Source organism: Lissotriton helveticus, chromosome 1_1 (genome assembly GCF_964261635.1).
Source record: "Lissotriton helveticus chromosome 1_1, aLisHel1.1, whole genome shotgun sequence".
Lineage (NCBI taxonomy): Eukaryota > Metazoa > Chordata > Amphibia > Caudata > Salamandridae > Lissotriton > Lissotriton helveticus.
In genome coordinates this window covers 649,734,346-649,761,632 of record NC_136057.1, presented here as the reverse complement: position 1 = coordinate 649,761,632, position 27,287 = coordinate 649,734,346, and the positions used below count along the sequence as shown (strand labels likewise).

The 27,287-nt window shown below is 46.0% G+C and overlaps 1 protein-coding gene across 1 annotated transcript in view; it reads left to right on the top strand.

Annotated features, from left to right (window-relative positions):
• The window catches only part of HGF (hepatocyte growth factor), a 564,049-nt gene that overhangs the window by 404,025 nt on the left and 132,737 nt on the right, over positions 1-27,287 (top strand). The window contains exon 13 of the mRNA XM_078674176.1: positions 16,787-16,883. Coding sequence (XP_078530302.1) covers positions 16,787-16,883 — 97 coding nt within the window. The remainder of the gene's footprint in view (positions 1-16,786; positions 16,884-27,287) is intronic.

Genomic DNA, 27,287 nt, shown 5'->3' with positions numbered 1-27,287 from the left:
TGTACTTTCGTCAAGAGTATTTTCTACATCGACGGCTTTGGAATCGTAAGAATTGTTGTCTTAAGTTGTTTTCTTCTGTGCTTTTGGGTATGGCACATGTGGCATATTCTTCAAGGAAAGATAAAACAGTATCATCTTAATCAGTTCCGATTTGGGGACATCCTTGATCCATATCAGCATATCTATATGAGGAGCACCTTGAGGTTGATACTCCTTTCTCCAAAAGAAATCCACAACTTCTCCAAGAGGAGGATTCTTTTTATTGCAGATAAAAGACATCATAGCTTCAAATCTATGATTGAAATATCTGCATACATTAACAGGATCCAAAGAGCACAATTCTCCAGGTGTCTTGTATTCAATATTTTTGATATTCGAATTTGCCTCTCGAAGAATTTCAAGTAAATCATCCCAAGAGTATTCAGCACAGCTCAGAGTAAGGAACCACATAGGAGTTCCTAAGTTCCTTAGCATACATTTAAGTTCTCAATGACGACGGTACCAATACTCATTAGTGCCACGCTGACATGCCTTCAAATTAATCAGCTGAGATTCTAAATGATCATCTCTCTGATGTACTTTGTCCATAAATATCTTTGCAGAAACATTTTGAAGATGTACTCCTGTTTTCAATATGTGATTGACTGCTTATGAAAGTCCAGACAAGTCACTCTCAAACAAACGATGAAATATATATGGGATACATTGTCGAAATCATATCATCCACCTTTTCCTGTTGGGAACAACTGTGGAAAACAAAGAGCTTCCAAGCTTTTGTACCATACACTCATGGGACTTCCCTTTGCTTTTTTCATTTGAATAACTCAATAGCATTCCCCATCACTTCTTTTGAATGAAGTGGATGTACACTGTAATGTTCATAGATTTCTTCACTACTGGACATGTCCACTTTTTCAATTTGTCCACTTGACGTTTCAGTATCTTCTGCTAAAAGTATTTCTTCTTCTCCCACATACACATTTTTATAGCACTTATTATGTTTTTTTGAGATACAATGTTGCCTTTTGCACTTTTCTAATATCCACTAATTCTATCCAGATTTTATTACTCTAAATAGGAACGCCATTAACTAGAATAACTAGTGCTTCATTTTCTACATTCTCTACACCAATAGTTTCAATATTTTTCTTTAAATCTAGAGGTAAATATACAACTATTCCTTTTAATCCTTTCTGTAAATCCAAAAGAGGCAATTTATCTTTTTTAGGCTCCATACGAACAATAGCCAGAAATGGGTGCACACATTGATTGAGAATAGACTCATAGGTATTTAAATCTATCAGTTCTGGAGGAATATTTACCAACTCAAGATTATTATGGACAGCTCTAGCGGGTATTTTATTCTCATCTAATTTATTATAACAATACTTACAAATACGTTGATCAGAACACAAATCAAAACAATTCTCTACCAACAAATAAGTTGCAAATTCCTTCCATGTATCTTTACTTTCAATTTCACTTTTTAAATACAGATCAAAAGTCCTAGTCTGATTTTTATAGTGAGTTCGCCGACAACAAATACAAGAATAATTTGGCCTTTCACCTGAAATCACCTTAAACTTTGTCATTTGTTCTTCAAAATATTTTGTAGTACTATGTTGCACATTCTCTTCAACAGTTTCTTCTATTAATGTGTCAGTTTCTGCACTCTCTTGTTCCAAAGTACCAAAACTCAATTTCATCACAAACCTTCTTCACATCTGATACTGATCCACGCAAAAGAGCACCGTTCAACTCATTTAACATTAGTGCTGGACTTTTTGCATAATACAATCTTCTGACTAACTTCCGCATTTGAGAATGATGTACTGCTAACATCCTGAAATGGTGAAAAACACTTTGACATACTTTTCTAGAAAGACAAGACAGAGAATGACCTTGCAAACCTGTATTTTTTCTCACTCGGCAAGGGTCTAGTCCTTGCAATATCTTAATCTTTTGTTTAACACTTTTTTTTAATGTATACTCGTAAGTAATTGCGTAAAATATCAATAGATTCTTGTTGTACACTACAAATAGTACTGCAATCCCAAGTGTACACTGGGGCTTTAGGACGTCTCCCTAGAACTTCATCAGCTAACACTTCTTCTGCATTTCTGGGAACCATCTTCTCTTTCGCAATTGGACAACCATTTCTAACCTCATAAGCTCGACCACTGGTATCAACTGCATGCAATAAATTATTGGACTGAAAATAACTCTCTTCATTAAAGAAAGGTTCTGAACTTGAACTGTGTTTCCATCACAAAAATGAGTTCTTTTAATTACTCTTTTCCTCTTACTTTTGGCCTACATTAAATGGATTGGTTTATCTAGTGATCGAATTCTGTTTAAAACTAAAATGAATAGTTTCCTTTTTACTTCAAAAGCCTTTTGAACAATGGATTCAATATGCTTCTTCTTTTTATAAAATAGTGCTTTCTATATTTTTTCACATCTTTGAGCAACTTAAAAACCACTCTATTATAAAAACAAATGACGGATTCTTTATACTGATTTTTCCTTCTTTTACCGTACATTGAATCTTTTGAATTTAAATTTTATTTCTTTCCTTCTCTGTTATTCAGATTCATTTTTTAGCTTGAACCATTCTCAGTAGTTTGCACATTATGCACACTGTTTCGAGGCTTTGAAAGTTTTTTAATGAATGCTTTTGTTTTCTTACCGGAAGACTTTTTTCTTTTTACCCACTTGAAGTTGGTCATCCAATACTTGTTGTTGAATTTTCTTCAAATAATTGTCCTTTTGCTGTTCTTTTCTCTTTCTTGATTTTTCAGGCATGATAACTTTATTTTGATGATGATAAAAAATATCTGTAAAAAATAGACATAAATAAATATATTTTAATAAATGTATAAGCTGTACTTTTCTATACAAACACATTCTATATCAAAACCATTTAACCACCTTCTTTTGTAATCAATAATTGAAATTGTAACTCAAGGTGTATACATAACTGTATAGGTGATTACAGGTCTGCATGTGTAATGGACAAGGGTTTGTACCAGTACATAGGAGTTTGAAGCAGTCCATGTGCTAAGGCCTGGCTCGCTATATAAGTACTTGGATACTAACTGAATGATTAGAGTAGTATAAGGAGAGACACTGGGTACATTTATAATTGGTTGTGTTTCACTGCAGTGAATGGATTAGTACATGGTGTTGAAAGGGTAACTAGAGTAGCACAAGGGGAGTACCAGAGTGTTTGCAGGAGTGTATGCATACCTACTGGGGAATTGTAGGCCTGAAACACAAGTGTGTATGTGGTTAGAGGACTACATACATACTGCATAGGAGTTTGTAGCAGTCCATGTGCTAAGGCCCTGCATCACTGCATGAGTACTTAGGAACTGATTGAATGATTAGAGTACTACAAGGAGAGACACTGGGTGAATTTATAATTGGTTGTATTTTACTGTAGTGAATCGATTACTACATGGTGCTGAAAGGGTCACTAGAGGAGCGCAAGGGGAGTAACAGAGTGTTTGCAGGAGTGTATGCATACTGACTGGGGAATTGTAGGCCTGAAACACAAGTGTGTAGGTGGTTAGAACACTGCATGCATATTGCATAAGAGTTTGTAGCAGTCCATGTGTTAAGGTCCTGGATCACTGCATGAGTACCTACGTACTGATTGAATGATTACAGTACTACAAGGACAGACACTGGGTGAATTTATAATTGGTTGTATTTTACTGCAGTGAATGAATTACTACATGGTGCTGCAAGGGTCACTAAAGGAGCGCAAGAGGAGAAGCAGGGTGTTTGCAGGATTGTATGGAAACTGACTGGGGAATTGTAGGCCTGAAACACAAGCAGGGCTGTTTCTACCATTAGACAATACTAGGCGGCTGCCTAAGGCGGCAAAAGGGGGAGGGCGGCAACATACATGAGTTTCGGAAGGCGGGAATCACCTTGAATGACCTTTGAATTCAATGTGATGTGATGTCAGGTTCGGGGCCACGGGCGGGGGCTCTGTGCGCCGCTATGCGACTTCGATTTCGCTCTCGACGACTCGACCCGATCAGAGTAGGCGGACCTTTGTGCTCACACTCTGTGCTGACCTCAAGGTGCCTGCCCGCTTCTAGGAGCATCCTTACCATTGTTCTGAGAGGTAAGGGCTGGTCCTCGGCTCCGGGAACAACCCATGTGTGCACTGTTAAAACTTGTCACCGGCTGCACTTTGCCGGCAGTGGCAAGTGGGTGACTTTTTGACCGAATTGTATGCAGGCGTGGTGCCTCTCAACTCCATGTACTTGAACTTTACTCACCGGTCACAGCCCCAAATGGAACATACCAGCTGACCGCTGGCCTATTGTCCCTCCCAGTCCGACCCCGGGGCACCATCAGTCTTTCAGCTACACAGCAGTCAAAAGAGGCCAACTCATCCCCAGCCCTAGCAGCCTTTCAGAGGCACAAGCATAGCAAGCCCATGGACTGGCTGACTGCTCCTCAATACTACTGGCCTTTCAGAAGCATGGAGGCACGTGTCGCAGATGAGTGTGGCTGGCGTCGATTCAACCCCAGCCCTGCTGGCCTTCCAGAATCATGAGGCAGATGGGGCACCTCGATTTTCTAAATAAAGGACAGACTCTCTGTTGGCCTCTCCAAGCCCTGTCTGCTGTGTTCAGACTCTCAGCAACAACAGCCTTTTGGAGGCCGCGTCGTGTGTCTAGCGCCCTCGACACTACTGGCCTTTCAGAGGCGCCCCTGGCATGACTGATCCCACCAAGTACTAGCAAGGTATTGTAGGTCGACGAATACTGTTATTTAACAGGTCAGCTTGACGTGTGGTTGACTCTTCCCCAGCCCCACCGACACGGTCCCAAGGGTAGGCTGTATATCAGAGGACCTCTGATGCGGTACCTAAGCGTGACAGTTGTTACTAGACAGCGTGAGGTCCAGCTACATTAACCATGTGCATTCTTGATCAAGGCCTGCTTATGGTCTGTCCAACCTCTCTACGTACAAGGGTGGGGGTTCTGTGTGGCTTCTTTCTATCACTTGGCTTTTCTCTTTCAGCATCCTGCCCACCTCACAGCAACCGGGACCCCCTCCCTCACCTTTACCTTCATCTTGCCAGCCTCTCTAATCGCCCAACGGGCCTATCCTTTACATTCTACCTCCCCAGAAATAATCTCATAACGAGAAATGAGGCATTATTTATTGAGAAGTTTGTGTGAACAGTGTGTGCCCTCCGTATCATGTCAGAGCACCAGCAGGTGGAAAGAACAAACCTAATTGTTGGGAGGGCCCATTAGCATGTAGTTAGGCAGGGGGATGAAACATGTTCGATATTGCTCAGCACAACTCTTTTTTTTAAAACAATCAATTCCCTTTGAAAGGAAGTTTGAAATCCTAGTTTTCAGTAGTTTTCTGAACTTCAGGTTGTTGACTTTAGCTTCTGGGCTGGCTTCAAGGGTGTCTCAGAGGGGGAACATCCTTAACAACGACTTCGGAGACTCCGTAACGAGTTCCGGAGTCACGTTAGCAGTGATACATTGTGAACTGGACGTCTCGTGTCACTTCCATTTCTCCTCCCCTCCTGCATTCATCTCTTTCCTCCAACACCAGAGCGGATTTTGACACCATACTTCATTCTGTAGTGTACATGCACAACCGAACAAGTTCCACAGCACCGGGAAATGTGAAGGTAGCATGATGGAAAGTGACATTAGCACCACAGATAAACACACTGTCTTCAGGGCATGAATGTTGCATTATATTAGCAAACGGTGCAAAGGAGAGTAAACATCCATACATTAAAATCGCTTTAACCTTGGGAACGTGGTCAGCTGTACTTTGTTCAGTGTTACCATTACGATGACGCGCTTTCTTGCACGCGCTCAATAATCGTTATTTCTGACTGAGTTGATGGGGTCTTTGATACAATACTTTGGAGGTCTTCAAATTTATTTTTATGAATATTTAACACTCTATGGTGACGATTTTCAATATTAACCTGTTATGTGACTCTGGCGGTAGTAAAAGGGAGGGGGCGGCATTTCTCGTTTCTCGCCTAGGGCGGCAAACACCTAGAAAGGGCCCTGAACACAAGTGTGTAGGTGGCTAGAGGACTACATGCATAGTGCATAGGAGTTTGTAGCAGCCATGTGCTAAGGCTCGGGATCACTGCATGAGTACTTAGGTACTGTTTGAATGATTACAGCACTACAATGGGAGATACTGGGTAAATGTATAATTGGTTGTATTTTACTGCAGTGAAGGGATTAGTACATGGTGTTGAATGGATCACGAAAGGAGTTCAAGAGTAGTAACATGGTATTTGCAGGAGTGTATAGATACTAGGAATTGTAGGCCTGAAACACAAGTGTGTAGGTGGTTAGAGGACTACATGCATAGTGCATAGGAGTTTGAAGCACTCCATGTGCTACGGTCTGACTCACTGCATGAGTACTTGGATACTGACTGAATGAATGGAGTAGTACAAGGAGAGACACTGGGTGAATTTATAATTGGTTGAGTTTTACTTCAGTGAATGGATTAGTACATGGTGCTGTAAGGTTCACTAGAGCACAAGGGGAGTAGTAGGGTGTTTGCAGGAGTGTATGGATACTGATTTGGGAATTGTAGGCCTGAAACACAAAGTGTGTGGGTGGTTAGAAGACTTCATGCATACTGCATAGCAGTGTGTATCAGTCCATGTGCTAAGACCCTGCATCACTGCATGAGTACTTAGGTACTGTTTGAATGATTAGAGTACTACAAGGAGAGGCACTGGATGAATTTATAATTGGTTGTATTTTAATGCAGTGAATGGATTAGTACATGGTGCTGAAAGGGTCAACAGAGGAGCGCAAGGTGAGTAACAAGTTGTTTGCAAAAGTGTATGGATACTGACTGGGGAATTGAAGGCCTGAAACAAAAGTGTGTACATGATTAGAGGACTACATGCATAGTGTATAAGAGTTTGTAGCACTCCATGTGCTAAGGCCCTGAATCGCTGCATGAGTATTTGAATACTGACTGAATGCCTTGAGTAGTACAAGGAGACATGGAGTTACCAAATGCTTCGTTCACAATGGTTGACCAAATGCACACAGACTCACAGTGTGATTATAGACAAGGAACACTATTCACTAGTCTGGAAGGGGCAAGGTGACTGCACACATTCTACATATTTCAGAACTACACTCTAGTGTGAAAGCCTGACTCATTTTGCAAATGCATAAGCAATAACTGTGCTTCTAACACTAGTAAACCTTCACAACATGACAGGTTTTAAAGCAGTTATCTGTGTGCAAAGACATGAAGTACCCAAATGCTTCTCTCACAATGGTTCCCAAATGCACACATACTCAAGGTGTGATTCTAGACAAGCAACACTATCCCTTGGACTTTACCTAAACATATTTACTAGTCTGGAAGAGGTAAGGTGACTGCACACATTCCACATATTTCAGTACTGCACTTTACTGTGGAAGCCTGACTTATTTTGCAAATACATAACCAATGACTGGTTTCTAATTCTACCAAAACCTGAGAACATGATAGGTTTTGAAGCAGTTATGTGTCTTCAAAGACATGAAGTACTCAAATGCTTCTCTCACAATGGTTCCCAAATGCACACAGACTCACAGAGTGATTCTAGACAAGCAACACTATCCCTTGGACTTTATCAAAATCCGTTTACTAGTCTGGAAGGGGTAAGGTGACTGCACACATTCCACGTATTTCAGTACTGCACTTTAGTGTGGAAGCCTAACTCATTTTGCAAATACATAGGCAATGACTGGTTTCTAATTCTACCAAAACTTGAGACCAGGATAGGTTTTTAAGCAGTTATGTGTCTGTAAAGACATGAAGTACCAAAATCCTTCTCTCACAATAGTTCGCAAATTCACACAGACTCACAGTGTGATTCTAGACAAGCAACACTATTCCTTGGACTTTACCAAAACACATTTACTAGTCTGGAAGGGGGAAGGTGACTGCACACATTCCACATATTTCGGAACTGCACTTTAGTGTGGAAGCCTGACTCATTTTGCAAATATATAAGCAAAGACTGTTTTTTAATTCTACCATAACTTGAGAACAGGATAGGTTTTTAAGCAGGTATGTATTTGCAAAGACATGAAGTACCCAAATGCTTCTCTCACAGTAGTTCCCAAATGCACACAGACTCACAGTGTGATTCTAGACAAGCAACACTATCCCTTGGACTTAACCAAAACACATTTACTAATCTGGAAGAGGTGAGATGACTGCACATATTCCACATATTTTAGTAATGCACTTTAGTGTGGAAGCCTGACTCATTTTGCAAATACATAAGCAATGACGGGTTTATAATTCTACCAAAACTTGAGAACAGGATAGGTTTTTAAGCAGTTATGTGTCTGCAAAGACATGAAGTACCCAAATGCTTCTCTCACAATGGTTTGCAAATGCACACAGACTCACAGTGTGATTCTAGACAAGCAACACTATCCCTTGGACTTAACCAAAACACATTTACTAGTCTGGAAGAGGTGAGGTGACTGCACATATTCCACATATTTCAGTACTGCACTTTAGTGTGGAAGCCTGACTCATTTTGCTAATACATAAGCAATGACTGGTTTCTAATTCTACCAACACTTGAGAACAGGATATGTTTTTAAGCAGTATGTGTCTGCAAAGACATGAAGTACCCAAATGCTTCTCTCACAATGGTTCCCAAATGCACACAAACCCACAGTGTGATTCAATACAAGCAACACTATCCCTTGGACTTTACCAAAACACATTTACAAGTCTGGAAGGGGTAAGGTGACTGCACACATTCAACGTATTTCAGTACTGCACTTTAGTGTGGAAACCTGACTCATTTTGCAAACACATAAGCAATGACTGGTTTCTAATTCTACCAAAACCTGAGAACAGGATAGGTTTTTAAGCAGTTATGTGTCTGCAAAGACATGAAGTACCCAAATGCTTCTCTCACAATGGTTCCCAAATGCACACAAACCCACAGTGTGATTCAATACAAGCAACACTATCCCTTGAACTTTACCAAAACACATTTAGTAGTCTGGAAGGGGTAAGGTGACTGCACACATTCAACGTATTTCAGTACTGCACTTTAGTGTGGAAACCTGACTCATTTTGCAAACACATAAGCAATGACTGGTTTCTAATTCTACCAAAACCTGAGAACAGGATAGGTTTTTAAGCAGTTATGTGTCTGCAAAGACATGAAGTACCCAAATGTTTCTCTCACAATGGTTCCCAAATGCACACAGACTCACAGTGTGATTCTAGACAAGCAACACTATCCCTTGGACTTTACCAAAACACATTTAGTAGTCTGGAAGGGGTAAGGTGACTGCACACATTCCAGATATATGCGTACTGCACTTTAGTGTGGAAGCCTGACTCATTTTGCAAATACATAAGCAATGACTGGTTTCTATTTCTACGAAAACTTGAGAACAGGATAAGTTTTTAAGCAGTTATGTGTCTGGAAAGACATGAAGGACCCAAATGCTTCTCAAACAGTGGTTCCCAAATGCACACAGACTCAGTGGGATTCTAAACAAGCAACGATATCCCTTGGACTTTACCAAAACATGTTGAAGAAGATTCTTCCGTTGTTACCTTTTGAGGCAAGACAAACTGTGGTCCAAGGACTGATTCTCTCGAGGTTGGACTTCAGAAATGCGCTTTACCTTGGGGCCCCAGATTTTACATTAAAAAAGTTACAAGTAATTCAAAATTGTGCGGCTCGGACTTTGCTCCAAATCCCCCGTAGGACCTCTGTGAAAGCTGGATTGACAAGACTACACTGGCTCCCGGTGAAGGACAGGATCAGTTTTAAATCTCTCTGTGTTGTCCACCAATCCTTTTGGGAAAACGGTCCATTGATTAGTCGCCCTTTAATTACTCCTTATCTTCCCAGCAGACAGCTTCGGTCTACTAACGCCTTACTTGCTGTTGTGCCAAAGGTCAAACGGTCTAGATCAGGAGGTCGTTCCTTTTCCCTGAATGCGGCCAAATTGTGGAACAGTTTACCTTTTCACCTAAGGTCCAACTCGGACCTTACCTCTTTTAGGAAACATCTGAAAACGTTTCTGTTCAATAAATAGTGTGTTCTTTCTTTGCATCTCAGCCCTACTGAGAACACTTGTTAGCATTCAGTGCTGGGATGCCCCCGGGCAGCTATCTGCGCTTTACAAAATCCATTTTCATTTCATTTCATTTCATTCATTTCAGGGCTATACCCTCTATACCCCAGCCACAAAAGCCCAGGTATTCCAGGTACTACAGTGCTGAAACCTTTTACAGTCTCAGGCCCCCTGCTACGAACTGCCCATTGCATCTCTATCATGCGGAAAACATCCCACAAACCTGTCCTCAATGTAAATCACTCCTCAAACCTAAACCGGCCACATTACTGACACACGACTACCGTATGTTTATGCTAAATTGCAGATCCTTGCCAAAACACAGAGCGGAAATTGCCCTACTCTTAGAAGAACGCATGCCGGACATAGTATTCCAGACGGAAACATGGCTCACCACAGACTCTGACCCTGCCCTAGTAACTGCCCTCCCTCCAGGCTTTCAAATCACCCGGCAGGACCGACCTGAGGGGAGAGGAGGAGGTCTAGCAATCATTCATAAAGAACAGTTTCATTGCCGAGTGACTCCTGAAACCATTCCTGATTGTGAGAGCCTTGCCTTCAGTCTCGAACTCTCCCCCAATAACTGTTTCTCAGGAACACTTATCTACCGTCCCCCAGGCCCCCCTAAGCAATTCCACAATCTTCTCTCTTCGATCATGGCGGAACGCGTCAGTACCACTTCCAATTTCACTTTGTTAGGTGATCTCAACCTTCATTTTGATTCTGCATCGGATCATGCAGTTACTACGCTCGTGGACGATTTAGCTGTGCTACAATTAACCTAACATGTCAAAACCCCTACCCACGTTAAGGGCCACCTATTGGACCCAGTGTTCAGCAACTGTGCAGACCTTGTAGCTGGACTACCAATTCCGCTCCCATGGACTGACCACCTACTGGTCCCCTTCACCTGGACCACATCCAAGCCTCCACCAACTGGACCCACCACAAGATTCACCAGATCCTGGTCTCGTCTCTCAGTCGATGAATGGTCCATCAAGCTCGCAAGCAACCAACCCCTCTTTAATGAGGATCCTGGTCTAGCCAACCAGGATTACGAAGACTGGATCACTCAAACTCTTGAAGACACCCTCCCTAAAAGTAAAACCACACTGAAACGCTCCCACAAAACTGCTCCCTGGTACATGGAGGCTCTTAGGGAAAAGAAACGCCATTGCAGAAAAACCGAAAGATGATGGCGTTTAGACTATTCTCCAGGAAACAAAAGTCGCTACCGAGAGTCAATCAATGACTACAAAGCTGCTCAGGCTATATACTTCTCGAACAGAATTACCCTAGCCAAATCAAAACCAAAAGAAATTTTCCAAATTGTGAAAAAACTTACTAAACCCCCACCTAGCCTGCACGAAACAAAATCCACCACCCATTGCAATAACGTAGCTGAGTTTTTCCACCAAAAAGTTAACACAATCTGCTCATCCTTCCCACCCATAGCTACCACCCCCTTAGTCCAGATCAATACTATTATGACAACCCCTTCCCTTCAGCCTCAACCCACTCTGGATCACTTCCCCCTCCTGGATCTTGCAACCCTTGAGTCCGTGGCTCGGAAAGTAAAATCCGGTTCCCCTGACGATCCAGCCCCGCCTGACATCATTATGTCAGCATCCCAGATCACGCTGCCAACCATTAGGGATGTCCTGAACGCATCTATCACCTCCGGCACTGTCCCTCCCGTTTGGAAACGGGCCATGGTCCGAGCATTGTTAAAGAAACCCAATCTGGACCCCTCAGATTTTAGCAACTACCGGCCTATCTCCCTGCTCCCGTGGGTGAGTAAAATCCTAGAAAGATACATTAATCTCTAACTGGTGAACTTTTTAGAAGACCACCAACTGTTAGACCCCACTCAAACGGGCTTCAGACCCAAACACGGAACTGAATCCGCCCTCCTTATGGTCACTGAGGAATCCAGAAAAATCCTGGATCAAGGAGGATCAGTGGCAGTGATCCTCCTCGACCTCAGCGCGGCATTCGACACGGTCAGCCACGACACCTTGCTGTACCGTTTGTCTAGTGTCGGAATCAAGGACCAAGCCTGGTTTTGGCTCAAATCCTTCCTAGAGGACAGATCCTTCCGAGTATTCGATGGTGAGTCTGTGTCCACTAGTAGACCACTAAGGTGCGGAGTCCCTCAGGGATCATCTTTAAGCCCTGCACTTTTCAACATATATATGAGGCCACTGGCTGATGTCGTCCGTCCTTTTGGGGTCAAGATTATCTCTTATGCGGACGACACCCAGCTGGTGGTCTCATTGGCGCAGGAGGCCAACATGCCAATGTTAGGCGGACTTAGAGAGTGCCTAGAGGAAGTAAAGAACTGGATGTCCTCATCAGCTCTCAAACTAAACGGGGACAAAACGGAGCTGATGCTCCTGGGCCCCTCCAACCCCGGCTTCTTTAAATCTTTGTGGCCCCCCTGTCTAGGCACCCCTCCATCACCCAAGGATAACATCAAGAGCCTTGGGGTGTGGCTGGATGGATCCCTCTCATTTAATACCCAGGCCACAAAACTTTCAGCCACCTGTTTTGGCCTCCTCAGGATGCTAAAGAAAATCCTCCCCCTTTTACCCATGGAAGCTAAGCAGGTAGCTATCCAGGGTCTAATTCAGTCTCGCCTAGATTTTAACAACGTGCTCTACCTTGGCGCTCCAGATTACACCCTACGCAGACTCCAGATGGTGCAGAATTGTGCGGCCCGCGCACTGCTCGAACTTCCCCGCAGGCAATCAGTGAGAGCCAGTGTGGTTAGCCTTCATTGGCTGCCAGTGCACCAGAGAATCCTCTTCAAGGCCATGTGCATTGCCCATCAGGCCTTCTGGGACACAGGTCCTATAATTACTCGTGACTTAGTCACCCATTACCAACCCAACAGAAACCTCCGCTCAAGCCAGTCTTTTTTGGCTATGGCCCCAAGAATAAAAAGGACTAGGACTGGCGGCAGGACGTTCTCCCATAACGCCTCCAAGACCTGGAACACTCTCCCGCTACATCTTAGAGCCAACCCCAACCTCTCCTCATTCCGCAAGCAATTAAAGACATTCCTATTCACCTCTCCCCACTAATTCTCTGCCAGCTATTCTACGAGGTCTCCTCTGTTACTTCCTAGCGCTTGGACGCCCCTGGGCAGCAATTCGCGCTCTATAAATCTACCTTCTATTCTTTTCTATTCTATTCTAATTGGCCACTGGAGGGGGGCCACGTTGCCCACCTCCCAAATAAAAAAAAAAACAGCAAGGCTGGCCAGGCCATGGGAGATGGGTTCCTCAGGACCAAAAGTGGCCCAGGGAAGGGGGGCCATGCAGCCTTCCTCCCATAAAATAAAGAAATTGAAAAAAGAAAAAAGAAACCAGCAACTCGCCGGAGGCCCCGCTCCCTCCCTGAATGACTCTGCAACCGATCCTCCTTGCGTGCTCTGTATTGGTGTATTAAGTCCCCGTTGCTACTGAGAGTTCCTGGGGGCCAACTATGCCACCAGGAACCTCCAGTAAGAACCACACAGTGGGATTGCTGAAAGGTGGTCCCAGGCCACACCACTTTTTACACCACTCTGGAAACGCGCCTCTTGGTGCACTGCTGGTGGGACGATGAGGTCCTCTTGAGTCCTAAGGACTTTGAGACACAACTGGACTTCATCCCCCAAACAGCAGGGCGCCAGGATGTGTGTTTGCAGAGTGGTGTAAAAAGGGGGCCTGGTCTCAGACCACGCTCAGCAATACAGCTGTGTGGGGCTTACTGGAGGCATCTGGTGGGTTAGTTGGCCCCCGGAGACCCTCATGAAGAAATGGGACTTCATTCCCCAACCAAGAGTGCACCAGGAGGTGCGTTTGCAGAGTGGTGGAAAAGGGGGCATGGCCTGTGTCCACCTCTCAGCAGCCCCACTGTGTCGGGCTTACTGGAGGTAAGAGGTAGGCTAACTGCCCCCTAAGGACCCAAGCAGTGAAGGGGACTTCAATCCCCATCCAAGAGCATGCCAGGGAGTGTGTTTGCAGAGTGATGGGCAAAGGGGGCATGGCATGGCATGAGAACTTAGAAATCCTGCTGTGTGGTACTCACTGGAGGTAATAGGAGGGGTAGTTGGCCCCCAAGGATGTCCTTGTGGACCAACTCCCCTCTTGGTTCTACCAGTAAGTCCCACACAGTAGGATTGCTAAGACGTCTTCGGAGGCCACGCCCCCTTTCTCCTCCACTCTACAAATGCGCCTCCTAGCGGACTACGGGATGGGGGATAAAGTCCACTTTACTCCTGAGGGACTTTGGGGGTCAACAAGGCCTCCTGGTTCCTCCTGTAAGTCCAACGCAGCGGAATTCCTGAGCACTGCTCTCAGGCCCAGCACCCTTTCTCTATCACTCTTCAAACGTGACTACTAGTGAAAGAAGCATATTTCTGCACCTCTGACTTAGAGGTAGTTTTAATCCCTGTGCCCTATTATGTACTGTGGCCTTAAAGGGGACGTCATGCCAATCACAGAGGTACCCCAACCCATAGTGTACCTTAGTGTATGTAGGTGTTTTCACTGTATTCTAAGTATCTTTTAGCATAGCACTGGCTCTAGGCCTAGTTAGTCAGACTCAGTTACTACCAGTACACATCAGCAAAGGGTTGGGGGCACAGGATGACTTTGCAGCAAGGGCTCTTTCTGCCCCTCTGTTGGTTCTTTCTGCGTATCTCTTGCTTCTTTCTGCACCTTTCCTTTTCATTCTGGACTTCTGTTGCCTCTTTCTGCATTTAAGTTGCTTCTTTATGTGCCTTTCTTCCTCTTTATGCATATGTCCTACTTATGTAGGCATATTTTGAAATTAGCATTTAAAAAACCTTAGAAATTCACTGAAAAAAACATAGGTTTCACGGTCCTTATGGTTAGAAATCAGCATTTAAAAACCCTTTGAAATTCGCTGAATAAACCATAGGTTTCAGGGTCATTATAGTTAGAAATTTGCATTAAAAAAACCTTTAAATTTCACAGAACAAAACATAGGTTTCAGGGTCGTTATAGTTAGAAATTAGCATCTAAAAAACCTTTGAAATTCACTGAAAAAACCATAGGTTTCAGGGATGTTATAGTTAGTTGGACATTTCACTCGTACAAAACCAGAGAAATTCGGCCGTTATAGTTAGTTGAGCTAACTATAACTTACGCCCCTGCAATGCACTGCTGATGATGTCACATATTACATCACTCATGACATGGTCAGTGACATCACTGATGGCATTACTGATGACATCTCACATTAAATCCCCGATTACACACTTATTTTAAAAAATATTGCCCAACAGGGGTCAGCCAGTGTATAGGAGGGCCGAGCCTCTGGCAATTTCCAATTTTTTGTGAATTCTTTTTTATCAAATCTAGTCTTCTGGGGGTGCGATTGCACCTAGAGGGGGAAAAACACCTTTGAATAAAGGGGCTGGTCCATTACTACGAAGGCTGACCCTGGCTTGCATTATTCTTGGTAGACTAGTGGGATTCGTTATCATTGATCACAGCATGCCACCATCCTCAAGTGGGAATCTGTTTGTAAGGGGCATTATTAAAGGGGAGACTCTTCCCTTTCCAGTGATGTATCCTGAAAAAATGGGGGACATCTCAAATGCCCCCAAACCTCACAATGAGGGCAGAACTCACCTGCATCTATCAAGCTGTTCCAGTCAGGGTTTGTGTTGTCAGCGCAACTCGCAGCAAGCTGAGGTCACAGATTGAGAGACATAAAAGCGATTCTGCTCCTTCACCACAGGTTTTTATAAAAAAAGGACACCTCCAGCACTTTTCACTGGAGGATTTTGGAAAACCATCCCTGATGTCAGCCAATTGCCGTTCCAAGCACCAGTGAGGTAGTGTGTGTATCTGCCATTTACAGACTTAAGGGGATAAGAAGCTCTCTGTACTGGCCCATGATTGGCTCTCTAGACCGAATTCCAGCCTAACCAGGCATCCATGTGTGTATGATGGTCATCACAAAACCCTTTTGCATGGTTCTCAACCCCCAGCTAATATGTCAATGTCTTGCAAATTATGACAATAATAGTAATAATAATAATGATAATAATAATAGTGCATTGACGTGTTTCATGAGTTTCTTTTAAGAGTTGACAGTGAATTCTGAAGGGGGAGTAGACACTACATACTTAAAGTAATTGTACTGCGCAATTAATTAATGCTTACTAAAAAGTACTGAAAGAAGTTCTTGGACCTCCAGAGTGAAAATACTTCACCTGGATATGCTTTCTATGCCTATTCGCTCTGTGAAGGTTTGAGGTATTTATTTTTATGTACTAAGGCTGAATTAAGGCAAGGAGTGCCAGAACTTTGTGTCCATGATTTAATGTAAAACAATTAAACTGTTGTCACTCCGTGACAAATAATAGTGCATAAAAGTAACCAAAAAGGAATGAAGTTACACAAATAGTTGGTATTGATCCTAGAGTAGTAATGTTTTAATTGATTAGTCATATTTTTCATTCTACATGGACTATCATCAGTAGCACACAATACCTGAAGTACTAGATAGGAACTAGAGGCTGACTATTAGCTCTTAACATTTTTTTCTGGTACTCAACCTGACTAGCCTTTCACAAAACATCATATTTTCCTTTATATTCTTATTTTTAGATGTCGTCTCTACCTGTGTATCAACAAAACAGGTACGAGTTGTGAATGGCATTCGAACACAAGCAAACAAGGGCTGGATGGTTAGTTTGAGATACAGGTAACTATGCGGGAACTGTATATAACACTGCAGTAAAGACATGTTAAAAATGTATTTAGTAATTATTGATATTTTTGTATGGTACAACTTCCACTTCTTGGAACAATGATCTAATTATTTGAAAAAGAAATAGCATTGGCAGCATCAAACTTCTAAGGAAAAAGACACACATTCATTTATTTGTGCATTGTGTATGTAACCTCGAGCATCATGCAGCCACATGCCTCTGTAGACTTGTTAGAACTGGGGGTCTCTAGTTGGCAGAGGTAGGTACCACTGTCCAAATAGGGACCCTTGCTTCTAGTCAGGGCAAGGAGATAACCCTCTGAGATAACCCCTGCTCACCCTCTAGGTAGCTTGGCACGAGCAGTCTAGGCCAACCAGAGGCAATGAGTAAAGTATTTGTACCAACACTCACAGTAACACAGTGAAAACACCACAAACTGACTCCACAACAGTTTAGAAAAATAAAGGTATTTAATCTAAACTACACAAGACCAAAAACGACAAAAATCCAACATACACAGTTCAAGAATATGGTTTCAAAAGAGTTCTTAATGTTGCGTTAAAATTCTTTAGGTTGCGATAGAATTCTCTACGTTGCGATAGAATTCTCTACTGATGCGTGAAAAGTTCACAGTTGCGTCACGTTTACTCACAGTACCTTTTAGTTGCAACAAAGTTCCAAATAGCAGAAGCTGGTGCGGTGGAAAACAAGGGATGCGTTGCTCCTGAGACCCTGGGGAGGCGATGCGACAGTCCCGCTGCAGCGGGGAGGAAGGCCACTTGTATGGATTCCGGTGCGTAGGTTCCGTAGGAAGTTTGTTCTCGCAAAGGCACGATGCGACGATCTCGTAGGGGCTGCGATGATCTCTGGGGTGACGATGCGCGATCCAGCGGTGATCCTTTCTCTCGCAGCTCCTCGATGCGATGGTTCTGCGACGATGCTCGCAGCGACGTGATGCAGTCCGCAAGCAAGCGGTGCGGCGATCTCACCCAGCGACGACAGGCTCTGCGACGACACTCGCAGCGATGTTCGACTTTCCCGCACCGGTCTGGTGCGTCCCGCAAACGAAGGATGCGACGTCTCTGGCAGCGGCGTCAGGCGCTGCGACGATCTCGAGCTCCGTAGCAGCGTGAAACTTCTCGCACTGTCGGGGATGCGCTCCGCATCGAGCGGTGCAACACTTTTCATTTTCAAAAGTCTCTCAAGCTTAGTTTCAAGCTTCCCAGCACAGGTACAACTTCCAGAGGCCCCACAACTGGATCAAGCACACTAGGAAGGGCAGAACTATCTCAGCAGAGTTCAGGGAAGCTGGGGGTGAAGTCCTTTTGTTCCTGGGACTTCAGAACAGGGAGCCAGCTCTACGCAGGCCCTTGGAGATTCCTTCAAGACAGGGGACACAGCTCAGCAGCAAAGTCCTTCCCCTCTCCTTGGCAGCAAAGCAACAGGTCAGTCCAGCAGAGCAACAGCAGGACAGTCTTCCTTCTTCAGTTTCAGCTTTCTCCTTGGCAGAGGTTCCTTCTTGATTCCAGGATGATCTAATTTTCTGTTGTCAGGGGTCCTGTACTTATACCCCTAAAGTCTTTTTTCTCTCTGTGCATGTGGGCCCTGAGCCGGTCTAAACCAGTTCTGGGGGTTTCCTGAGTACTTTGTTTTGCTGTCTTCTTCCTTCCTTTCAGAGTGAGGGGCAGGGTCGTCAGCCGCCCAGCAGGAGGTGGAGCCAGCATTGTGGAAGGCAGGCACAGCCCTATTCAGGCCCAGGTGCTAACTCCTCCCACCACTCCAGTTGCAAATGCAGTCATTCAGCCTAGGGCTGACTCAGCCAGCCTCCTGGGGAATCCCCAACCCCTGTCACTCTCAAACCAGACAGTCAATACACAGGCAGACCAAGGCACACAGAAGGATCAGACAAGAGAACAGCAACTTTCTAAAAGTGCTGTTCTCAAACACAGTATTTAAAAACAACCTTTCCTAAAAGAAGTGTTATTAAATTCTGAGTTCAGGGATACTAGATACTTATGTCCTATCTTGTTCCTATGGGAAGAGATGCTGTTAACCACTGTAGCCAGCATCCCCCATGTTAATCTATGGAGCAAGATAGCCTTACAATAGTGAAAAACGAAAATGGCTGCCATTCACTATCAGAGCATGTTACCTGCACCAGTACATGCTCTTCCTTTTACATGCACTGCACTCTGCCCAGGGGGTTACCTTGGGCCTTCCATATGGGTGACTGATGTGCACAAAAAGGGAAGGGTTAGGCCTGGTCAGTGGGGACACTGACCAGGAGGACATGGCAGTTTCTAAACTGCACACAGGCACCGCAGTGGCAGGCCTGAGACACCATTTTAGGGCTACTCCTGTGGGTGGCACAATCAGTGCTGCAGGCCCACTAGTAGCATCTGTCATCACCAGCCCTGGCACACCCAGTGCACTTTACTAGGGACTTCATGGTGATACAAATATGCCAAACATGTATATCCAATCAGAATAGCAATTTACATAGGGAGCACTTACACTCTGGCACTGATCAGCAGTGGTAGAGTGTCCAAAGCATTAAACCAGCAAAAACGAAATCCAGCACAGCATCAAAAATACAGGAGGTAGAGGCAAAAAGATTGGGGAAACCACGCCAAAGATGCCAGGTCTAACACATGTCCCCTCCAGCTGAAAGTGGGGAGAACTGCCCACCCTCTTGGGAGTTCTCTTCACTAAGGCGGAAAAACCTGGACAGACCATCAGCATTGGCGTGTTCTGTGCCAGGGCGGTGTTCCACCGTGAACTCCATTCCCTGTAGGGAGATGGACCACCTCAACAGTTTTGGGTTCTCACCCCTCATTTGCATTAACCATCTGAGGGGCCTGTGGTCGGTCTAAACACGGAAGTGAGTCCCAAACAGGTAGGGCCTCAACTTTTTCAGAGCCCAGACCACAGCAAATGCTTCTCTCTCAATCGCACTCCACCTCTGTTCCCTGGGGAGTAGTCTCCTGCTAATGAAGGCTACTGGCTGGTCTCCACCCTCCTCAGTGATTTGTGAGAGTACTGCTCCCACACCATGCTCTGAAGCGTCTGTCTGTACTATGAACTCACTAGAAAAGTGCTGTGCACATAGCAGTTTTCAGGGTTTCAAAAGCAGTTTGGCAGACGTCAGTCCAGTCAACTCTTTTGGGCAACTTTTTGGAAGTGAGTTCTGTCAAGGGGGCGACAATGGTGCCATATCCCTTGACAAACCGTCTGTAATACCCGGTGAGTCCTAAAAAGGCTCTCACCTCTGTCTGGGTCTTGGGGGGCTCCCAAGCCAGAATGGTATCAATCTTTGCCTGTAGGGTCGAAACCTGGCCGCTCCCCACTTGGTGTCCCAAATACACCACAGATCCCTGCCCAATCTGGCACTTGCTGGCCTTGATAGTGAGGCCTGCCCTTTGCAGAGCCTTCAACAATTCACAGAGGTGTTGCAAATGTTCCTCCCACGTTGAGCTGATTACAGCAATGTCATCCAGGTATGCGGCGCTGAATTCCTCCAGCCCGGTCAGTACCTGGTTAACCATTCTCTGGAATGTGGCTGGGGCATTCTTCAACCCAAAGGGCATGACTTGGACTGGAAGTGCCTCTCTGGCGTTGAAAATGCTGACCTCTCTTTGGCCCCATCAGTTAAGGCAATCTGCCAGCACCCAGAAGTCAAATCAAAGGTACTGAGGTACTGGGCAGCTCCCAACCGATCCATGAGCTCATCAGCTCTGGGGATGGGGTGTGCGTCAGTCTTCGTGACCGCATTGTGCCCACGGTAGTCCTTGCAAAACCGGAGTTCTGGAGGGCCACTGGGCGTAGCAGCTTTCTTGGGCACCAAGACCACTGGGCTAGCCATGGGGCTGCTGGAGGGCTCAATCAACCCTAGCGCCAACATCTTGGAAACCTCTTCCTTGATGCTGGCCCTGACCTTGTCAGCTACCCTGTAAAATTTGTGTTTCACAGGTAGACTGTCTCCAGTGTCCACATCATGGACGCACCAGTTGGTGACTACTGGGGTCAGGGTTAGAACAGGGAGGAAAACGGACCCAACACTTGGCGACAGTCACTCTGCTGCTCTGGGGTCAGGGTGGGCGAGAGGACCACACCATCCACTGACCCATCTTGCTCCTTAACTGCCAGGAGGTCAGGGAGAGGATCACTATCCTCTTCCATTCCTGCATCTGTAGCCATAAGCATAGTCACTTCAGACCTCTCAAAGTGTGGTTTGAGGCGGTTCACATGCAAGACTCTCAGGGGCTGCCCGGGAGTCCTCAGGTTAACCAGGTAGGTTACCTCACTCTTCCTTTCCACCACCTCATATGGCCCAGTCCACTTGTCTTGGAGCGCACAAGGCTCCACTGGTGCCATCACCCACACTTTCTGCCCAGGTTGAAATTCGACCAGAGTGGTATTCTGGTCGCACCATCTTTTCATTTCTTCCTGGCTTGCTTCCAGGTTCGCCTGAGCGAGCTTCCTGAAGCGTTGTGTCTGGTTGCGGATGGCCAGCACATAGATGAACACATCCTGGGGGGTTTTCCCACGGGACTTTTCCCAACCCTCCTTCACCAGTGAGAGAGGTCCTCTAACCGGGTGGCCATACAGGAGTTCAAAGGGACTGAACCCTAAGGACTTCTGAGGCACCTCCCTGTAGGCAAACAACAGGCATGGTAACAAGAAGTCCCACTTCGGTCTCATGGGCTCCGCTAGGCCCATAATCATACCTTTCAGGGTCCGGTTGAACCTTTCAACCAACCCATTTCCTTGAGGGTGGTAAGGAGTTGTGAACTTATAAGTTACCCCACACTCTGCCCACAGAGACTTCATGTACTTAGAGATGAAGTTGGTACCCCGGTCGGAGACCACCTCGCTGGGGAACCCCAAACGGGAAAAGATCCCAATCAATTCACTGCCCACCACGGTGCTGTGATTGTCCTGAGAGGGACTGCTTCCGGGTACCGGGTGGCATGGTCCACCAAGACCAGGATGAACCTGTTGCCTAAGGCTGGCTTGGGGTCCAGGGGCCCTACAATGTCTATGCCAACCCGCTCAAAAGGGGTGCTCACCACTGGGAAGGGCTGAAGGGGTGCCTTCAACTTCGTTCCAGTCTTGCCACTGGCTTGACAGGTTTGGCAAGATCTGCAAAAGGAACCAACGTGCTTTCTCATCTGGGGCCAGTGGAAGTGGGTGACAAGCCGGTTTAGGGTCTTGTCTTGCCCCAGATGTCCTGCAAGAGGCACGTCATGAGCCAGACCCATTAGGAAGTTTCTGAAGTGCTCGGGTACCTCCAGCACACGGGCTGCACCGGGCTCAGCAAACTTAGGCTCGCCATATAACAAGTCATCTTCTCAGTAGATAAAGTGATCTCTGGCTGCTCCACCTGCTGCCTGATCTACAGCCTGTTGCCGCAGACCAATGAGAGAAGGGCATTCTTTCTGCGCCTGGCAGAATTCCTCCCTGGAGGGACCACCTTCCTGCTGCCAATGGGTCAGCTCAGGTAGGACTCCCAGTTCGGCCACCTGTTCCCCTGTAGATTCCAGGGCATCCCCCTCAGGTTCTGCTTCCTCCTGGACCGTGGGAACGGCTGGGGCTGGTTTCCCGCGCCCTCTGCCTCTTCCTCTCCTGGCAGGTCTCTGGGCCACTGTTTCAGGCTCCAGTTCTGCTGAATCCCCCCTACTGGCTGTCATAGCATGTGTGGACACACAGATCCACGCAGGCAAACCCAACATCTCCTAGTGAGTTCTGTGTTCTACATCCTTCCATGGAGAACTCTCCAGGTCGTTACCTAACAGACAGTCTACAGGCAAGGCATCACTGACAACTACCTCCAAGAGACCAGAGACTCCCCCCCATGCAAAGGGAACACGCGCCAGCTTGCAGAGGCGCACTGAGCTGTCAGCTGCCACTACAGGGCAGAGTACATCAGGGATGATTTGCTCTTCAGACACCCACTGACACCTCACGGATGTCACGCTGGCTCCTGTGTCTCTCAGAGCCTCAATCTCCCTCCCATTGATGGTCACCTTCTGCCCATATTTCTTAGTGTTAGAGGGCAGTAAGGTTTCCTGGACCACCTCTTGGTCTCCTAGAGAGACAAGGGTCATAACTGCTAGCTCCCCCCAGTCACTAGAAACCAAATCCCCTCCCAAAGCTACACTAGCTAACGCTGGGGCGGGAGCACCAGTGGGTGCGGGCTTCTTCTTGGGACAACTTGGAGCAATGTGGCCCACCTCATTGCAGTGATAGCAGGTAGGGGGACCCTGGTTATCCCTTCTATCTCTATTGTCCCTCCTGCCCTTAGAGGGGCATGGCGGTCTAGGTTTGGGGGGTTGGGATTCCTTTCCCTGGGAACTATTTTGGGGCCCTTGTGAGAACTCCTTTTGGTTACCCTTGTCCCCCCCACTCTTCTGCTGGGGACCCTGCCCACCTTTGGCTGTGGTACCCACAATTCCTCTGTGGACCCTGGTACTGGTCCAGCGGTGCGCCTCCTTAGCAAGCTCAATGGGGTCTTTCAGCTTGCTGTCTAAAAGATGCTGGCGCAGCTCTGGAACACAAAGACTACTCAAGTGCTCCCAACTGATTAAATGCAACAACCCCTTAAAATCAGTTACTTTACTGCCCTTCATCCAACCTTCCAGTGCACGCGAGTACAAATTTACACACTCCATCCAAGTCTCAGATTCTCTCTTCTTGGAGTTTCTAAACTGCAGTCTATACTGCTCTGGAGTAAGGCCATACCTGAGACATAAGGCCTCCTTCATATTGGGGTAGGTCATGGCACCTGCCAACTCTAAGGGCTGTAGAGCACTCCTCCCAGAAGCCTCAAAATGTTTCCACAGGCCCGCCCCCCAATGCTGTTCAGGCACACCATTCATTCTCAATGCAATCTCATACGAAGGGAACCAGGCATAAATATCCTCACTCCTATGGTAATTCTGCACCAGGTCCTTGGGAATGTATACTTTACCCCCCTGCACTGGCTGCGCGCTGCCACCATTTGAACTGGCATCTACCTCCTTGGCTTTAAGATCCAGTTCTCTCATGCTCAACTCATGAGCCAAAAGCAATTTATTTTCCTCCAAGGCGCGGGCACTTTTGCTCTCCTCCGCCGCCTTTTCTCTCTCTTTATCTATTTCAAATTGCTTCATTTTCATTTTCATTTTCATTTTCAGAACTTCCAACTCATTTTCTCTTACTCTCTGATTTTCTGGTAACTCTTCTGGGCTGAGGCCCCTGCTGGAATGGTTGCTGCCAGCTCCTGAGCTTACTCTGCCCACTGGCAGATCTGTGACATGAAAACTATTCTCTATCCACAGCATCATTTCCCTCTTGTGCCTCCCAATGGGCCTTCAAGATTTTCTGCAGCTCCTCTTTCCTGGCACCTTTTGAGGGGCACCCACATTTCTGGCAGAAGTGCTTAAGCTGTTTTGCTGGGTAGGAGTACAAATCCTCAATGACAAACTCCCATTCTCCTACTGCCCCTTCACTGAGTGCCTTTCCTTTTGCAGCCATGATGCTTTGAAGAGTTACTCAAAATTAGAATAAAAAAATCAAAAACCAGTAGTATGCGGTGGCGTAGTGGTCTGCACTCACTAGTGATGTACACCAATTACTGTGGGTCAAGTACAAATACAAGTTCAAATCCCACGCCTGACCACCAATGTTAGAACTGGGGGTCTCTAGTTGGCAGAGGTAGGTACCACTGTCCAAATAGGGACCCTTGCTTCTAGTCAGGGCAAGGAGATAACCCTCTGAGATAACCCCTGCTCACCCTCTAGGTAGCTTTGCATGAGCAGTCTAGGCCAACCAGAGGCAATGCGTAAAGTATTTGTACCAACACTCACAGTAACACAGTGAAAACTCTACAACTGTTTAGAAAAATAAAGGTATTTAATCTAAACTACACAAGACCAAAAACGACAAAAATCCAACATACACAGTTCAAGAATATGGTTCCAAAAGAGTTCTTAAGGTTGCGTTAAAATTCTTTAGGTTGCGATAGAATTCTCTACGTTGCGATAGAATTCTCTACTGATGCGAGAAAAGTTCACAGTTGCGTCACGTTTACTCACAGTACCTTTTAGTTGCAACAAAGTTCCAAATAGCAGAAGCTGGTGCGGTGGAAAACAAGCGATGCGTTGCTCCTGAGACCCTGGGGAGGCGATGCGACAGTGCCGCTGCAGCAGCGGGCGTGATGCGACGAATCCGGTCTGTATGGGGAGGAAGGCCACTTGTATGGATTCCGGTGCGTAGGTTCCGTAGGAAGTTTGTTCTCGCAAAGTCACGATGCGACGATCTCGTAGGGGCTGCGACGATCTCCGGGGCGACGATGCGCGATCCAGCGGTGATCCTTTCTCTCGCAGCTCCTCAATGCGATGGTTCTGCGATGATGCTCGCAGTGACGTGATGCGGTCCTCAAGCAAGCGGTGCGGCGATCTCACCCAGCGACGACAGGCTCTGCGACGACACTCGCAGCGATGTTCGCTTTCCCGCACCGGTCTGGTGCGTCCCGCAAACGAAGTATGCGACGTCTCTGGCAGCGGCGTCAGGCGCTGCGACGATCTCGACCTCCGTAGCGGCGGGAAACTTCTCGCACTGTCAGGGATGCGCTCCGCAAGGGAGCGATGCAACACTTTTCAGTTTCAAAAGTCTCTCAAGCTTAGTTTCAAGCTTCCCAGCACAGGTACAACTTCCAGAGGCCCCACAACAATTTTCTGTTGTCAGGGGTCCTGTACTTATACCCCTAAAGTCTTTGTTCTCGCTGTGCATGTGGGCCCTGAGCCCGGTCTAAACCAGTTCTGGGTGTTTCCTGAGTACTTTGTTTTGCTGTCTTCTTCCTTCCTTTCAGAGTGAGGGGCAAGGTCGTCAGCCGCCCAGCAGGAGGTGGAGCCAGCATTGTGGAAGGCAGGCACAGCCCTATTCAGGCCCAGGTGCTAACTCCTCCCACCACTCCAGTTGCAAATGCAGTCATTCAGCCTAGGGCTGACTCAGCCAGCCTCCCGGGGAATCCCCAGCCCCTGTCACTCTCAAACCGGACAGTCAATACACAAGCAGACCAAGGCACACAGAAGGGTCAGTCAAGAGAACAGCAACTTTCTAAAAGTGCTGTTCTCAAACACAGGATTTAAAAACAACCTTTCCTAAAAGATGTGTTATTAAATTCTGAGTTCAGGGATACTAGATACTTATGTCCTATCTTGTTCCTATGGGAAGAGATGCTGTTAACCACTGTAGCCAGCATCCCCCATGTTAATCTATGGAGCAAGATAGCCTTATAATAGTCAAAAAACAAAAATGGCTGCCATTCACTATCAGAGCATGTTACCTGCACCAGTACCTGCTCTACCTTTTACATGCACTGCACCCTGCCCAGGGGGGTACCTTGGGCCTTCCATAGGGGTGACTGATGTGCACAAAAAGGGAAGGGTTAGGCCTGGTCAGTGGGGACACTGACCAGGAGGACATGGCAGTTTCTAAACTGCACACAGGCACCGCAGTGGCAGGCCCGAGACACCATTTTAGGGCTACTCTTGTGGGTGGCACAATCAGTGCTGCAGGCCCACTAGTAGCATCGGTCATCACCAGCCCTGGCACACCCAGTGCACTTTACTAGGGACTTCATGGTGATACAAATATGCCAAACATGTATATCCAATCAGAATAGCAATTTACATAGGGAGCACTTACACTCTGGCACTGATCAGCAGTGGCAGAGTGTCCAAAGCATCTAAACCAGCAAAAACGAAATCCAGCACAGCATAAAAAATACAGGAGGTAGAGGCAAAAAGATAGGGGAAACCACGCCAAAGATGCCAGGTCTAACTAGACTAATTTTCCTGGGGAGAGGGAGAGGTAAAAGAGAATTATGCTGACTCAGGCCCACATAGTAAGACATCTTACTGTATTTATTTTGAAAGTTTTATATAGCGCGAACAAGATCTTTGCAGATATCAGAGCGCTTTACAAAGCAGGGAATATAACAAGAGAGTGAGAAGCAGGTCATTAGGTATAGCGAAATTAAACGTAATAAGTGAAATGGGTCGGTACGAGGGGGAGCAAAGTAGAACAGGTACATCAGTAATGCAAGTATTACAGATAAATGTGTGCATAGATAGTCAGGGAAGTCAATAATACTGGTGAGACACATAGTCGTAGCGTTCGAGCAAAATAATACAGATCGGTGTAAAGTCTTTACAGCAAAGTAGAACAGGTACATCAATAATGCAAGTATTACCGATAAATGTGTGCATAGATAATCAGGTAAGTCAATAATACAAGTGAGACACATAGTCGTAGAGTTCGAGCCAAATAATACAGATCGGAGTAGAGTCTTTACAGATCCACGTTAATAGGTTAGGTGTATTTGGCCATAAGAATAGCTTTTACTTCTTTCT